Source organism: Trachinotus anak, unplaced genomic scaffold (genome assembly GCF_046630095.1).
Source record: "Trachinotus anak isolate AG129_WGS33_773 ecotype Australia unplaced genomic scaffold, CSIRO_AGI_Tana_v1 ptg000013l, whole genome shotgun sequence".
In the NCBI taxonomy this organism is placed as follows: Eukaryota; Metazoa; Chordata; class Actinopteri; order Carangiformes; family Carangidae; genus Trachinotus; species Trachinotus anak.
In genome coordinates, this window is record NW_027273864.1 from 13,517,140 (window position 1) to 13,530,968 (window position 13,829).

General features: G+C 39.5%; 1 protein-coding gene across 3 annotated transcripts; it reads left to right on the plus strand.

Annotated features, from left to right (window-relative positions):
• Positions 1-264: 264 nt before the first annotated feature.
• On the plus strand, positions 265-11,164 carry timeless (timeless circadian clock). 3 transcript variants are annotated; one of them, XM_071494748.1, is made up of 30 exons: positions 265-398; positions 1,211-1,341; positions 1,457-1,610; positions 1,836-1,950; positions 2,096-2,158; positions 2,288-2,389; positions 2,506-2,661; positions 2,746-2,879; positions 3,360-3,447; positions 3,611-3,787; positions 4,029-4,246; positions 4,333-4,436; positions 4,665-4,834; positions 4,928-5,053; positions 5,263-5,414; positions 5,751-5,848; positions 6,097-6,217; positions 6,345-6,546; positions 6,656-6,795; positions 6,939-7,018; positions 7,123-7,246; positions 7,668-7,750; positions 7,907-8,061; positions 8,213-8,429; positions 8,655-8,723; positions 8,859-8,977; positions 9,130-9,361; positions 9,942-9,993; positions 10,106-10,173; positions 10,400-11,164. In XM_071494748.1, exons 2-30 carry the CDS (start codon positions 1,245-1,247, stop codon positions 10,522-10,524), a joined length of 3,741 nt encoding a protein of 1,246 aa, XP_071350849.1. In that variant the 5' UTR covers positions 265-398; positions 1,211-1,244; the 3' UTR covers positions 10,525-11,164. The 3 variants fall into 3 exon arrangements, with proteins under 3 accessions (XP_071350849.1, XP_071350851.1, XP_071350850.1); XM_071494750.1 differs by having other exon boundaries at positions 291-406; XM_071494749.1 differs by lacking the exon at positions 265-398 and adding an exon at positions 418-643.
• Positions 11,165-13,829: the final 2,665 nt, after the last annotated feature.

Consider the following 13,829-nt stretch of genomic DNA (forward strand, 5'->3'; position numbering starts at 1 on the left):
AGTGGGACTTTTTCCCCCCTTCTTTTACCTTTTCCCTAATGCCCTGAGTTTAAACTGTCAGGCGACACCTCAGCTCAAACTGCAGGTCAGTTCTATTAATTTCGCTGGGTGTGGTATACCCAGACGTCAAATATGGCCTCTGTCAACCCTGGTAATCTAACCTAATCATAATGTCATCGCTAGATTTTCTTCTACTTTTCTAGTTTCTTCTTCACCGCTCGGCAAGGTGCTGCCTGAAATACAAAGCTGAGGGAATAAGTTTCTACGTAGTGACGACATTCTACTTCCGCTTTATTGGCGCGATACTTGTCCGAGTTGTCAGCAGACTGAAATCCTCGTAGCGCTGATGGAAAAGGACTAAACTTTATACACGGCAGTTACGACATTTAAACTATCTGGTAACTTAGTATGTGTTGTTTTGTTTTTTCTAAAAGCTCCGAAGCTGAAGTCATAGTGCGGCCAGGCTGCTGGAAACAGAAGCTAACGTTAACTAATGGCTACATAACATTAGCAAGGAGAGGAGCAGATGCTGTTGCTAACATAAACTACTATAACATTGAAAGCGTATGTTATATTATTGGACATTATTGATGCCGTTATGTGTACATCACTAACGTTGTAGCTGGTAATGGATAAGATAATTGTAAGTAATTTATGGTCTTCTGAAATCAGTAAAGTCCTATCATACATTATTACTCGTTGGTTGATTATATTTAGATTTATTAATTTGAATCTGCAGAGTAATTTGAGGAGTAAAGGGAACAAAATTTGACTTTGAAATGTGGTGGAACAGAAGTATAAAGTTGTATAAAATGAGAATATTGAAGTAAAGTACATTTACCTAAGTACTGTACAGTACTTGAGTGTATGTGTTTAGTTTGCCCCACTATTCACAGGTAACATTAAGGTAGTCCCCAAGCTCCCATTGGGTCTTCAGTTAAGACTTAAATGTCTAAATGAATGCTCGTAAGTTTACATATATTGTTGACAATGTAGGTTAACTCCCATTAGAAATATTCAGTGGGTCGTCCTTTAATAACACACAGAAAACTGAAGTTTACAGTGTAGACAGCTTTTAGTGATGCCCTCTTGACCTTTAGGTGGAATTGCTTGTTCATCTTTGACTGACAAGTAATGTAGTGCCTTAAATGTGTGTATATGTCCCTTCCACCATTTCTCTCTTTCTTTATCCTACTGTGTGGCGGAGTAGACTGAACCTTCATCTTTATGCTGGTTGATGGTGTATGGACTTACTCAGGATGAACTGTGAACTTCTGGCAACTTGCAGTGCTCTTGGCTACCTAGAGGGAGACACCTACCACAAGGAAATAGATTGTTTGGGTGAGTGGTTTTGAAGTGGTAAAAATATTTAGTTATGATGAATAAGTTATGTTTTGCACAAGTTAGTTATTTTTGCATTTGCATCTTTTAACTATGTTATGTCTCTTCATTATAGAGAGTGTGAAAGACTTGATCAGGTACTTACGTCATGAAGATGACACCCGTGATGTCCGCCAGCAGCTGGGTGCAGGCCAGATTGTACAGAATGACCTTTTACCTATTATCATTCAACATGGACAAGATAAAGCCTTGTTTGATGCCTGCATCAGGTAAATACCCTCATAACACAGTCGTATTGGCTCTATTGTTTATACACCAGTGTCAGTTGTGCAATACGTTGTTGTTACAGTGGTACAAAGTATTGTTTTAGTAAGCATATTGTCATTAAATCTACATAGAAATGTAATATTTTTTCAGCTCTGTGTGAAAGCTGTAGAAGTTGGTAAATAAGAAAAAAAATGTGGCTCATATGACTCTTATCTGGTTTTTCTCAGGCTCATGGTCAACCTCACTCAGCCTGCCATGCTTTGCTTTGGTAAGGTCCCTGATGACCCAGCGTTTAGACATCACTTCATGCAAGTGACATCTCATTTACAAGCCTATAAAGAGGTATTGTCTCCTTTAATTGTAAAACCACAATTTTTTAACTATTTTACCGTATACTTATATTGGTACAGTGAACATTGAGGAGTTTGATTGTAAGTACTTAGCATGAAATGTTTTTTTTGTGTCTCATGTCTCCTTTTATTTGCAGGCATTTGCCAGTGAAAGGGTGTTTGGCATTTTAAGTGAGATATTGTACAACCTTCTGCAACTGGTGAGTGTTTTACTGATAAACATCTTTGCCTTCACCCTACCTGGGTGATGCTAGATGATGTCAGTAAAATGGTTCTGTTTATTCATGTGTTCCTGCATGTCTCTCCCTACTCACCTTCACCTCTTTCAGGACTGGGAGCAGAGACAGGAGGAAGATAACCTGCTGATAGAGAGGATCCTGCTGCTGGTCAGGAATGTACTTCATGTACCTGCAGACCCCTGTGAAGAGAAGGTCTGACTTTAACATGGATACCAGTGTAATCTTTATTGTCATAAAGACAAACTCTTTTGTTTATCTTTCATCTCAGTCAGCTGTAATTCCAATCTCTGTCTCTCCCCCGACTGTAGAAAGTGGATGATGATGCCAGCATCCATGACAGGCTGCTGTGGGCCATTCACATGAGCGGTTTTGATGACCTGGTCAAGTTCCTGGCATCAGCCCAGAGTGAGCAGCAGTGGAGTATGCATGTGTTGGAAATAATCTCCCTCATGTTCAGAGATCAGGTTAGACTGAATAATGTATTGGAGGCACACACAGATATTGCCGGCTGTTTTCTGTGTTTTGAGCTCTTTTTCTTTCCCCTTCAGACACCAGAAGCTTTGGTGAGTGCTGGTCAGGCTCGTTCAGCTGAAGAGAAGCAGAGGGACGCTCAGGAGCTGGAGGCACTGAGGCAGAAAGAGCAGGCAGAGAAACGCTCTCGCACATTACAGAGAGGAACCAGGTGACATACAAGCTGATGTTCTTTAGTGTCAAGTTTACAAGATGGCACAGCTTTAAATGCTCAGTTATACTGCTGTCTAGGGGTAAGAGGTTTGCTTGCACAACCCAATCAATGGGAAGGGAAGCTCTTACTGCACTCAAGCCTGAGTGACACCCTTGATCAGTAACAATCTGTGCATTTACTTGCACAGGAATGTGCATTACAACTGAACCTCCAGTCTTCATTCTTCACTCCAGGGGCAATATGTATTTGATTAGTTTTTTCTCTTAGCATTAAATACAACACATAACTCCTCCAAGTTATTGACATAAGTCTTTTGTTTGTAATCCTTATTTTACAGAAAGGGAGCTGAAATATTCCTTGGTCTTTATAAAGCTTGTTAGAAGTACTTGAGTGAGACAAATACCAGGAGACTGAAAAAAAAATATACGTGTATATTGTATCTGTTTCACATTTTGTTTGTTGATGTTTTTCTTTCAGGCACTCTCGCTTTGGAGGGTCCTATGTAGTTCAAGGTCTTAAGTCAGTTGGAGACAAAGATGTGATCTATCACAGAAATCTTCATAATGTGAGTGGTGCCACCCCAGTAATCTGTAATATGAGGAAATGTAAATATTATGAGTAGCGATGTTAATAAAATTTATTTTAAAGCAAGTGTCATGTTTTTCCTTTTGTTGTTTTTTTGTTTTGTTTTTTTCATTTTTGTCGTGTTTTTTTTGTTTTTTTTTTAGTTCAAAAATTATACTCATGACACAGGCAAAACAGTGAGACGTGTTCCCAGGAGGAACCGACAGGCCAAGGAATGTAAGGACAAACGCCGTTCAGCCTTAAATGTGCGACTGTTCCTGCGAGAGTTTTGTGTCGACTTTTTGGAGAATTGCTACAATCGCCTCATGTACCTGGTCAAGGTAAGCCGCTGTAACTTGAATGACTTAATCTAGCAAGTTTAATTAATTTAGCAAAAGGCAAACAGCAATTTCTACTAACATACAAATGCCTTGATGGAGTTTGCACATGTCTTATTGATGTTTGCCTGAAAGTCTTGGACAAATATATTTCTAAATCTGTTGACATTGCAAACAGTTGTTCAACAGCTTTATAAGATTTTAAGGTTCTAAGAGACTTTGATTTTCCTTGTGTCATCTACAGGAAAGTCTGATTCGAGAGCATACTCAGGAACATGATGAAAGCTATTACCTCTGGGCGCTCAGCTTTTTCATGGCCTTCAATCGTGGCAATGGTTTCCGTGCTGACTTGGTTTCTGAGACCATGTCCATCCGTGCTTTTCATTTCATTGAGCGCAACATCACCAACTACTATGAGATGATGCTTACTGACCGCAAAGAAGCAACATCCTGGTCCCGCAGGTAAGAAAATCATTCAGAAGCAAGTTGTAAGAAAACTGTCAAATCTGTTAGTTGGCCCCAGACTGATGTCACTTGTTGCTCTCCAGGATGCACTTGGCTCTAAAGGCATATCAGGAGCTGCTGCTAACTGTGAACGAGATGGACCGCTCACAGGACGAAAGCATCCATCAGAGTTGTAACGTTATTAAAAGTAAGATGCTTGTAGCTCTAGTTCAGATAGAGTGCTCTTGTTGTTGTTGTTTTAAAATGTGAAATTGTTTTTAAACAATTCAACTCAAATTGAGCACAGTTTTGCACTTGGTCTCATCATTGCATAATGCTACAAATAAGGATATGGACATACTACTAAGACAATACTCTATTTTAACTCTGCATCCGAGGAACGTGTTTGTGTCATCTATTCATTGTCACTTTCTAGGTAACATATTCTACCTGATGGAGTACAGGGAGATTTTCCTGACGTTGCTGAGAAAGTTTGACGAAACCAGGCAGCCTCACTCTTACCTCAAAGACTTGGTGGAGTCAACTCATCTCTTCTTGCGCATGTTAGAACGCTTCTGCAAAGGTCGCAAAAACTTGATGGTTCAGGTGAGCCCTCTATGAAATTTGTAGCACACGTGAAAATGTTTGCCAATAGTCCCCGTTTAAAAGTATTCACATCTAGCTCTGTTCACTCTGCAGAGGAAGAAGGTGAAGCGGAAAAAGTCTCGAGGTGCAAAAAAAACACCATCTCTTGAAACTAGTCCAGAAGCCCTGGCAGAGACCTGGAAGATTGTGGAGGAAGAGCTGAAGACTTCAGGGTTTCAGGTCAGTGTGAGAATCAACCTCGAGGGTTGAGCAGAGAGGATATATTAGCTCCTACTCAAGAGTATCTCATATCAAAGAGGTTTTCTACATTTGTTTAATAAGGACATCCATTAAGTTTTCCAAAGCATATTGGTCCGACATCAATAAAATGAGGGAAAAGGGTCAAATTTACCAACAGTGAATGTCACTTATCTGTCATCTGTGTGCAGTTGTCAGAGTCTTTAACTGAAAGCATGGTACCATTCGATGCCACATCTGAAACTCCTGTTGAGGAGCAGCGAACTGAGGCTATGGTGCGAGTGCAGGATGCCCTGTTGGCTCGACTAGGACCAGAAGCACTGGGACTGCTGCGAGCTGCCAGGTGAGTGAGGCTCAACATTATTTTCACTTAATCTTTTTATAATTTTTTTGGATTAGTTTTAGTCTTTGTAAAAATTAGTCAGCAAAAGTTATAAGAGCCAAAGGTGACATATTAAAATAACTTGTCCGACCAAGCAGGAAATCTTTACATTTGAGAAACTGGAACCAGGAAATATTTTCTGTTTTTCTTTTATAACAATCAATACATTCAGATTAATTTTCTGACGATCATCTAATTGATTATCTAATTTCACCTGTAATCCCATCAACCCCTGAAACTAAACACATCTTCATAAATTACATTTTTAAAGAGTTTTTTTTTTCTTGTCGTACTCAGGGAAGTATGGCCAGACGGAGATGTGTTTGGTTCAGCTGATGTGGAACCTGAAGAGGAACTGGAACTCCTCAAGCAGATCCTGCATGCCAACCTGCCAAGTAAGTTTTTAAAATTACACAAGTGACCCTTTTCACTAGGGCTGCATCCAATGATTGTTTTAAGTATCGATTAATCTGCCAGTTGTTTTCTGCTTGAAAATAACTTAAATCATTCATCACTTGTCAGAATAGTTGGTGATTTACTTTCTTTTGATCCACAAATTGATTAATTGACTAATTGCTGTGGTTCTACTTTGTACCACAGGATATACTGTATGTGGCATTCAAACTGTACATTTTAATTTCAGGGTCCTCTCCTCCTGAGCCTGTGGTAGAGGAGGATGATGATGGAATAGAGTTAGAAGAAGAAGAGCTGGAGTCTGTCCAGGTCGCTGAAACAGAGTTCAACTTCCTAGACTTCATCAAGAGGTGGGGAAAACAGTGATAGTAACTTTCAGTATGCCCAGTCTCAGACAGTAGCCTCTTCCACATCTTCAAACATTTTGTGACCTTCCTAATAGGACATGTTACCTTTTCCTTTTGTTACCCCTCACAGGTTTGCCAGCCCCAATATTGTGCGTCCATACCTCCTCCTATTGAAATCATACTCAAAAAACACACCTCACACAAACCATTGTATTGCTCGAATGCTGCACCGCCTGGCTGTCGACCTCAAAATGGATGCCCTGCTTTTCCAGCTGTCAGTCTTTAACCTTTTCAACAAAATCCTGAGTGACCCCGCTGCAGCTGCTTACAGGGTACAGTAATAACCCAAGAGAAAAAAATAAAAGTTTCGTCTGGTCAAGCAAGCTTAAAGTCTACTGTAGATTAGACACAAGATCTAACCTTTCATACTCTTCTTCACAGGAACTAATGACGTTTGCCAAGTATGTGCTGAACCGTTTCTTTTCGCTGGCAGCACAAAACAAGAAGGCATATGTGGAACTGCTGTTCTGGAAAAATGTGGGGGCTGTACGTGAGATGACAGAGGGCTACAGCAAAGAAGGGTTGGTATCTCTCTTTGTTTTGTATTTCTTTAGTGTGTTATGTTAAATTTACCGTGTTTACCAAGTTATAGGTAAATTGTCATAAACATTTTTATATATTTTATAATTTTATATATTGTCTCTCATTGTCATTAATATGTCAGAGAGGGTAAGAAACCAACATGGACTGAAGAGGAGGAAGAGGAGTTGCGCAAGCTCTATGAGGAGCACCGTAATTCTGAAGGTTTACTTTCTTTTTGTTTTTTGTTTGCACATCTTTTCTGTCTGTTGTGTTACGTTATATGATGTAGTTGCACACTATGTACTTGAGTTGTTTGTTGTGCTTAGTTCCAGATATAGTGGAGACTTTGCTGCCATTACTTAGCAACAGCACCCGCACTCGGCGCCAAGTAGTGACACAGCTAGTGCACATGGGTCTGGTGGACAACGCTAAGGAACTGAAGAAACAGAAGTACGTACGGAGTACATGAGTAATGAGTGAATGCAGTGAGCACTGTATTGCAGGTTGGCTTGGTTTTCTATACTGCAGATCCTAAAAGTTTTATGCCTCCACGCCATGTTTGTGTGTGTTTTCAAGTTGTCCGTCTGTCTGTCCATCCCATTCTCGTATATCTCAGTAACAACTTGAGGGAATCACTTTAAATTTGACACAATTATTAATTTGGACTCAACCAAGAACTGATAACATTTTGGTGGTCAAAGGTCACTGTAGCCTCATAAAACAGGTTTTTGTCCATAACTCACAAATTCATACAGTAATTATGACACAGTTTAACCCAAACCATGTTTCCTGCCACTTGGCTGGTTGGCAGTGGCATACAACCATGAGGCAGTAATTCTATTTTTTTTTTTTTTTTGTCTCTTTTTCAAAGGAAAGGTACCCAGATTGTACTTTGGACTGAGGAGCAAGAGCAGGAGCTGCAGATGCTGTTTGAGGAGTACAAGGATTCTGAAGGTACCAGATATTCAGATTGTTTTTGTGGTGCATGAGAAAATGTAGTGGCTTTTGTGCCTGTGTGCTCAGTTCCAGTCCCTGTACAACAGTGGTCTGAGCAATACTTTTTTGTATGGTGACTCTCTTTATTGATGAGAAGTAATTGTACTCTCACAGATGTGCTGGGTAATATCCTGAAGAAGCTCACAGCCAAGCGGTCCCGTGCACGTGTGGTGGACAAGTTGCTCAGTATGGGCATGGTGTCTGAGAGAAGAGAACTTTATAAGAAGAGAAGTCGTAAGGCTCAAGGAAAGAGCTCTGGAAAAGGAATGGTAAAGTTATTTCAGATGCACAGCACTTAAATATTTTACAAGACTATAAAACAGACAAAAGTTTTTAAAGGTTACATATAATCTACCTATAATAAAGTATACTGAAAGATGAGGTGTTTGTACAATAGTGGTAATATGTTTTCTGCCACAGACTGAAGAAGAGTTCCTAGCAGGACTAACACAAGGTTCCCCAGATGATTCTGTGGACAGAGATGATGAAGAGGATGAGTCTGAAGAGAGTGAGGAAGAAGATGAAGAGCATGAGAGGGAAGAATCACAAAATGGTATAAGGAGGAGCCAAAGCATGCACTCCACAGTGGAGAGGAGAGCTGATGTAGGCACCATGGTGAAAGCTCTACAACAGGAAGGTGCGACAAAGGCTTTTTCCTAGACTCAATTATTATTTAAATGGGAATTGGCAGATGGTGAAATGTGAAATATTTAATATGATATTTGGATTTTCTTCAAGGAAATACTAGAGACAGTTTTTATTAGTTAAAAAAGCAAGTTTTTGAAAGACAATTTATTATTTTTATGAACATTCTTAGACAACAGGAATGAAATACAAGTTTCATGTTGTTATTTTATAACAGGCATGTCTGGACCCCTGTTGTGGCTACAGAATTGTCTCAACAGAACAGCAAATGACCGTGAAAAAGATGGTAAATGCAAATGTCGAAGTATTCACAGCAAAACACTTTACATTCTGTTTTATTTCTTTACTTTATTGAAATTTGTTTTAGTTTTTGGGACAGTTATGTGTGAGTATATGATATCGTTGTGTTCCATTCCCACAGATTTGTCCCAGCCTGTGCCATTGGTCCCTCTTTCAGAGGCCAGTGAAGACGCCATGGACAACAAGAGCTTCCAGAGGCTGTTACGCAAACTGGGGATGCGAGCACCTGCAGATGAACAGGTATGTCGGGTTTTTTTCCCATCATATTTCACTATCAAATCCGTGATTTCATACCATTCTAATCACAGCCCTTTGAGCTGCACTTTTTGTCTCTTAAGATATGATTGAGGCTGTATTGCATACTGAGTGATTGTTGACTGTTTGTTAATCAGGAGTCTTTCTGGAGAATCCCAGCAAAGATTAGTGCATTACAGCTCCGGAGTGCAGCTGCAGCTCTTAGTCCGAGAGAGGATGAACCTAAAGGTGACAAGGAGCAAGACGGGTCTAGGAGTCCAACTGCAGAACCCCAGGAGGAGGAGGAGGTTTCAGGTGAACAGAGAGCTCAGGCTCTGAGAGCTCTGTTGCTCGCACGTGAGAGGAAACACCACACCTCCGAGCACACAGGTATGTGTGGGAATTTCATGATCGTTGCCTTGCTGTATCAGATTACACCAGTTAATTACAGCTTTCTTGCACAGGCAAGTGTTGAGTTACATGGTGCAGATAAAACTTGCTTCTTTCATAGTCTGCTTTGGTTTGTCAAGTAGCCAAGAATATAAAAGTATGAAAATATGAAAGTGAGTGTTTTTATTTGTAAAAAGTTGATGTTCATGCTTAGATTTCCTGAGAATATAGAGAGTTTCCTGAGAGCATAACAGAAATCCACTACAATTGCATAGTTTTGACTGTTCACCCGTGCTTGGCATTTACTGAACATAAAAAGCAGCAGCACATACACTCAACATACACACATATAAGATTCCTCCGGTGTGTCAGTTTTAAAAATAGTCCGGCTGCCTTGGGAGCAAGATGGGAAACCACTGCAAGGTTGGCTAAATCCAGTGGGATATGTTCTTTTATTAGGTGTTAGTAAAGTATTTAAGATGCAGCATTTTATCCCATTCGAAATCTGTTGTATTAAATCTCCTGCTAAATGAAGGATGGGTCACAGATTAAGATGATGTTTTGTTGTTCTCTTTTTAAGCTCCTGTGTCAGATTTCACCCCCATTGAGGATACAGAAAGTACAGCTGAGAGGTGAGGTATCGCCCAATGTTTTTGTTAATAAGTTAAGCCAAACCTCTGTTGAGAAATGTCTATTTTTAATTCTAAATCTCCTTAATTCTTAATCTATTTCTGCACACGTCAGGTCCAGAGGCCCCAAGACCTCAGCCAAAAGAAGCAGAAGCAGAGTGTTGGACGATGATGAGGATGATGGTATGGTATTCACATTGTTGGAAATTAATCTAGACATCAATGTATTAATATGTTAAAACTTACAAAGGTTCAAAGTGAGACAAGGTTAAGTTGTTATTTCTTATATCACGCTAGGCTGAATATCTGTGCCACAGCAGTCTGGGTACAGTAATGAGCCTCTGACAGCAGTGGTGTTTAATCATAAGTGAACTGCAGCGTTTTGGCTCACACAGTTGTCTGCTTACAGAAGATGACTCCACCACAGCGATGGATATGAACGGTGATGCAGATTCAGACGGGGAGAATACCTCTGCTCCTGTGAAGCGCAGACGGAAGATGGTCTTAATTGATGAAGAGGAAGATGAGGATTAGTGATGACCCTTAATGGACTGTAAAAACTGCGGACAGGGGAGACATAAAAGTCGCTCACTTTGCTCTGAGGTGGACGCAGCTCTCTGGAGGGTCTGCCGTCCAGACAATGAAAATGCTATTAATGGAACACCCAGCAGCCCAAAGGAGTAGCCCTTAGACCATAGATCCTATTAATCAATTTAATTGTTATCTCTTTGAAAAGCAATTGATTGGTACCTTTATGTAGTTCTGGTAAATAAGTTCTGGGTTGTCTTTGTTTTTGTGAGTTGTTCTTTTTCTTGTTGTCTGAGAAAATTTTGGAACATAGGACTTTGATTATAATGCAACACTTTCATCTTTGATCTGGAAGTTGTTAAATGTGTGCAAACGCTTTTGTACTTCATTTTCAATTTTGACTTTGGATTTCAGAGTAAAATTCAGGCCTCCAGTTAATAAAAAAAAGCACTGTTGTCAAAATAGTGCCTCACTGGTTTTGTTGTTACTTTCTTGCATCTTGCATTGCATATTTTAAACACTAGAGGGCGTTTAAATGTTGAATGGTTAGCTTTGATGATTACTGGAGGGGTTAACTGATAGATGTCATATGTAGAATATCCCATTCGAACTCTTGAGTATGCTGTATCTGACATTAAAATTGAGTTTTGAAGAAAATGTTTAATAGCTTTTATAACTTTTATGAGCCTGTCCTCCCTCTGCAGTGAGTGAGGACAGGCTCGGGAGAGATCAAATCACAGTCTCATATTCTACTGCAAAAATTACATGAGCAAATGTTTTTTGATTGAGCTTTCTTCAACACAGAGACCCTGTATCCTCTGTATGTCTGCAGTCGTTGCCTGTAGTCGTCCACGTTTTCCAGCTGTGTCGGAGGTGGTCTCTTGTCCTCACATCTGGACCACGTTAGTAACTTCCTGTCACAGCATCTGCTCTGCCCCCATCCAACAGAGCCAGAATCAGACCTGACAGTCTACAGATACTGCTGAGTTAAACATGTGCACAATGGTGGGTGGGTGCTGTTCATGAAGCTAAGAGGTTAAAAGTATATCACTTCCTCTGCACAGAGAAATGCCTGAAATGTCTCCATAAATTTAAGCCAAACTAGGTTTTATAGAAGCCTATAGTGGACTATATTAAAATGATAATATAAACTTGAAAATTGAATCCCACAATAGCATTATGATTTTCTACATATGTATGCATAATTTGAATAAAAAATTAAATGAAAATACATTAATCAAATTTGCATTTTCATATACAATGTGGGTGCTCTGTGACTATATTAAAATGAAAATGGAAGAGCATTTAATTGTCAAAGTTGCACCTTGTTGTACAGTGAAGAATATTTAAAAATTAATTAAAATTTTAGAAAATTTAAACGCAATATAAACAATGTAACATGATTTTCCATAAGTATTGGACAGACTATGTATTAAAAATACAGGGATGGATGGCTCATAGTTTTGCAACCAGAACATAAAAGGAAACGCCTGAGGGCTGTATTGCATACATGTGAGTAACAGATGTATCATGCCAGTCATTGTGCAAACTTTGAGTAAATAGAAACCAGGCTATTGTCAATGACAATAAAGACCTGACATTTCATTTAAAAGCTAAAGAAAGTGACAGAAATTATCTCTTGATTGTTTGGGTTGACACATTTTCTTCAGCAGTTACATTTACACTCAAATCAACAGTTCAAACATTACACTTGGATTGAAACTTGAAGTTTTTTAGTTGAAAACAATCATTTAGTAGAGTTTCTGATCATATCACATAATGCATTAAGTTTAATCTGGACTTTTGAAACAGCAGTTAGGAAAGTCCTACCACAAGAAACTTGTTGATTGTTACAAAGTTTTTTTTAAAGGTTGTAGAAGAACTCCTCAGTAATTCTCATGCTGTAGGTTACCTTAGGGCACAGTCTAGTTGTTAGGTACATTCTCAGGAAAATGCTTGTGTCTGTTCAGATGTGTGGGTGGGAAAATCTATCCGATTTCCTTGAAGTGGAAGTGAACTTCATACAACAAGAGGCACACGGGCATCCATACTTGATCTAAGATTGTTTTTCTCAAGTTCAAGATGCTCTTTTGTCTTTGCTTTATTGGCTTTTGTGTATTTATGAATTACACTGTGGAGTTGTGATTCAGACTTCTGGGGTTTTGCTGGAAAGGAGAGAACAGCATCTTTACTAAGAAATACTTCAATGCTTTTCCAGTGGAGGAATATGAAAAATTAGTATGGTGCTTGTCAACAATGACATCAGTTCTTCACCAGGACGAGCACAAGACATAAGAACGGTCCAATTTCTCAGTTATTAAATCAACAGTTTATGTCGTTCTCGTCTGTTTAGCCAAACACTTGTCTGTTGCTAAATCTTCCTGGAAACGCGTTTTGATGATGTGCCAGTGAAATATCAAGTTAGTACAAGGCATGCAAGCAATAATGTACAATCTGCTCAGTAAGTCAAACCTGACTGAATAGATTTTAAAATGATTTCCATATGGCAACTGTGAACCCCCTGGTAGTGGTAAACAATGAACATGTGAGTGTAGTTGTTGAACTGTTAGTGTTGTGGCCATACAGTCTACAGTCGTTGATATATATAAATAAATAAGACGCTGTCCCTGGCACACCACATGCAGCCACCTCCTCCTCCGCAATACCCTGTGGAGGGGAATGAAGTGCTCCTACAGTCTCAGCACGCACAGCTGTAGCTCATTCCCTCTGAATGTACCAACACAATCCACAGGGTCCTGTGTCGCCAGTTGGTGCTCTCTGAACACAGCGAATTCCCAGTCGCCTTCAGTGTGTCACTGTACGAATGTAAAAAGGGGAAGACAATGAGTTCGCCTATAAATCAACTTGACATCAACTTCACATTCAAATTCTGGTCACTGTCTTAACACGTGACGCTCATTACAGGCCTGGTATAGACAGTTTTACATGTTCGTGGTGTCATCAACATTTCGTAAAACCACACTAATAAAGGTGTTTGGAAATTCTGTGTAATGACTTGGTGGTTATGGTTAAAATATTTACTATTGCTTTATGGATCAGTCACAAGCCTTAGACCACCTCTGAGCTGTCAGGTAAAAATCTCTCATTAATGGTCAAGGGTCACAGGTTCCACATTTTCTTATATCCCAACAGCAAATATGTTGTCTAATTATAAATGTTAGTAAATTATTAACAATGAATTTTCTGTGTTTGTTTTTAATACGTTTACCCAAGACCCCCTGGAAAGCTGTTCTGTTGAGTGGATTATCCTGGAGAAATAAAGTAAATTGAAGTGAATCACTGTAAATTTG

Bases quoted from the DNA above. Each gene is read 5' to 3' on its own strand.
- timeless (XM_071494748.1), top strand. From the start codon at position 1,245: ATGGACTTACTCAGGATGAACTGTGAACTTCTGGCAACTTGCAGTGCT. The intron at 4,437-4,664 runs GTAAGATGCTTG...GTCACTTTCTAG, and splicing joins GAGTTGTAACGTTATTAAAA to GTAACATATTCTACCTGATG. The intron at 8,062-8,212 runs GTAAAGTTATTT...TTTCTGCCACAG, and splicing joins AGAGCTCTGGAAAAGGAATG to ACTGAAGAAGAGTTCCTAGC.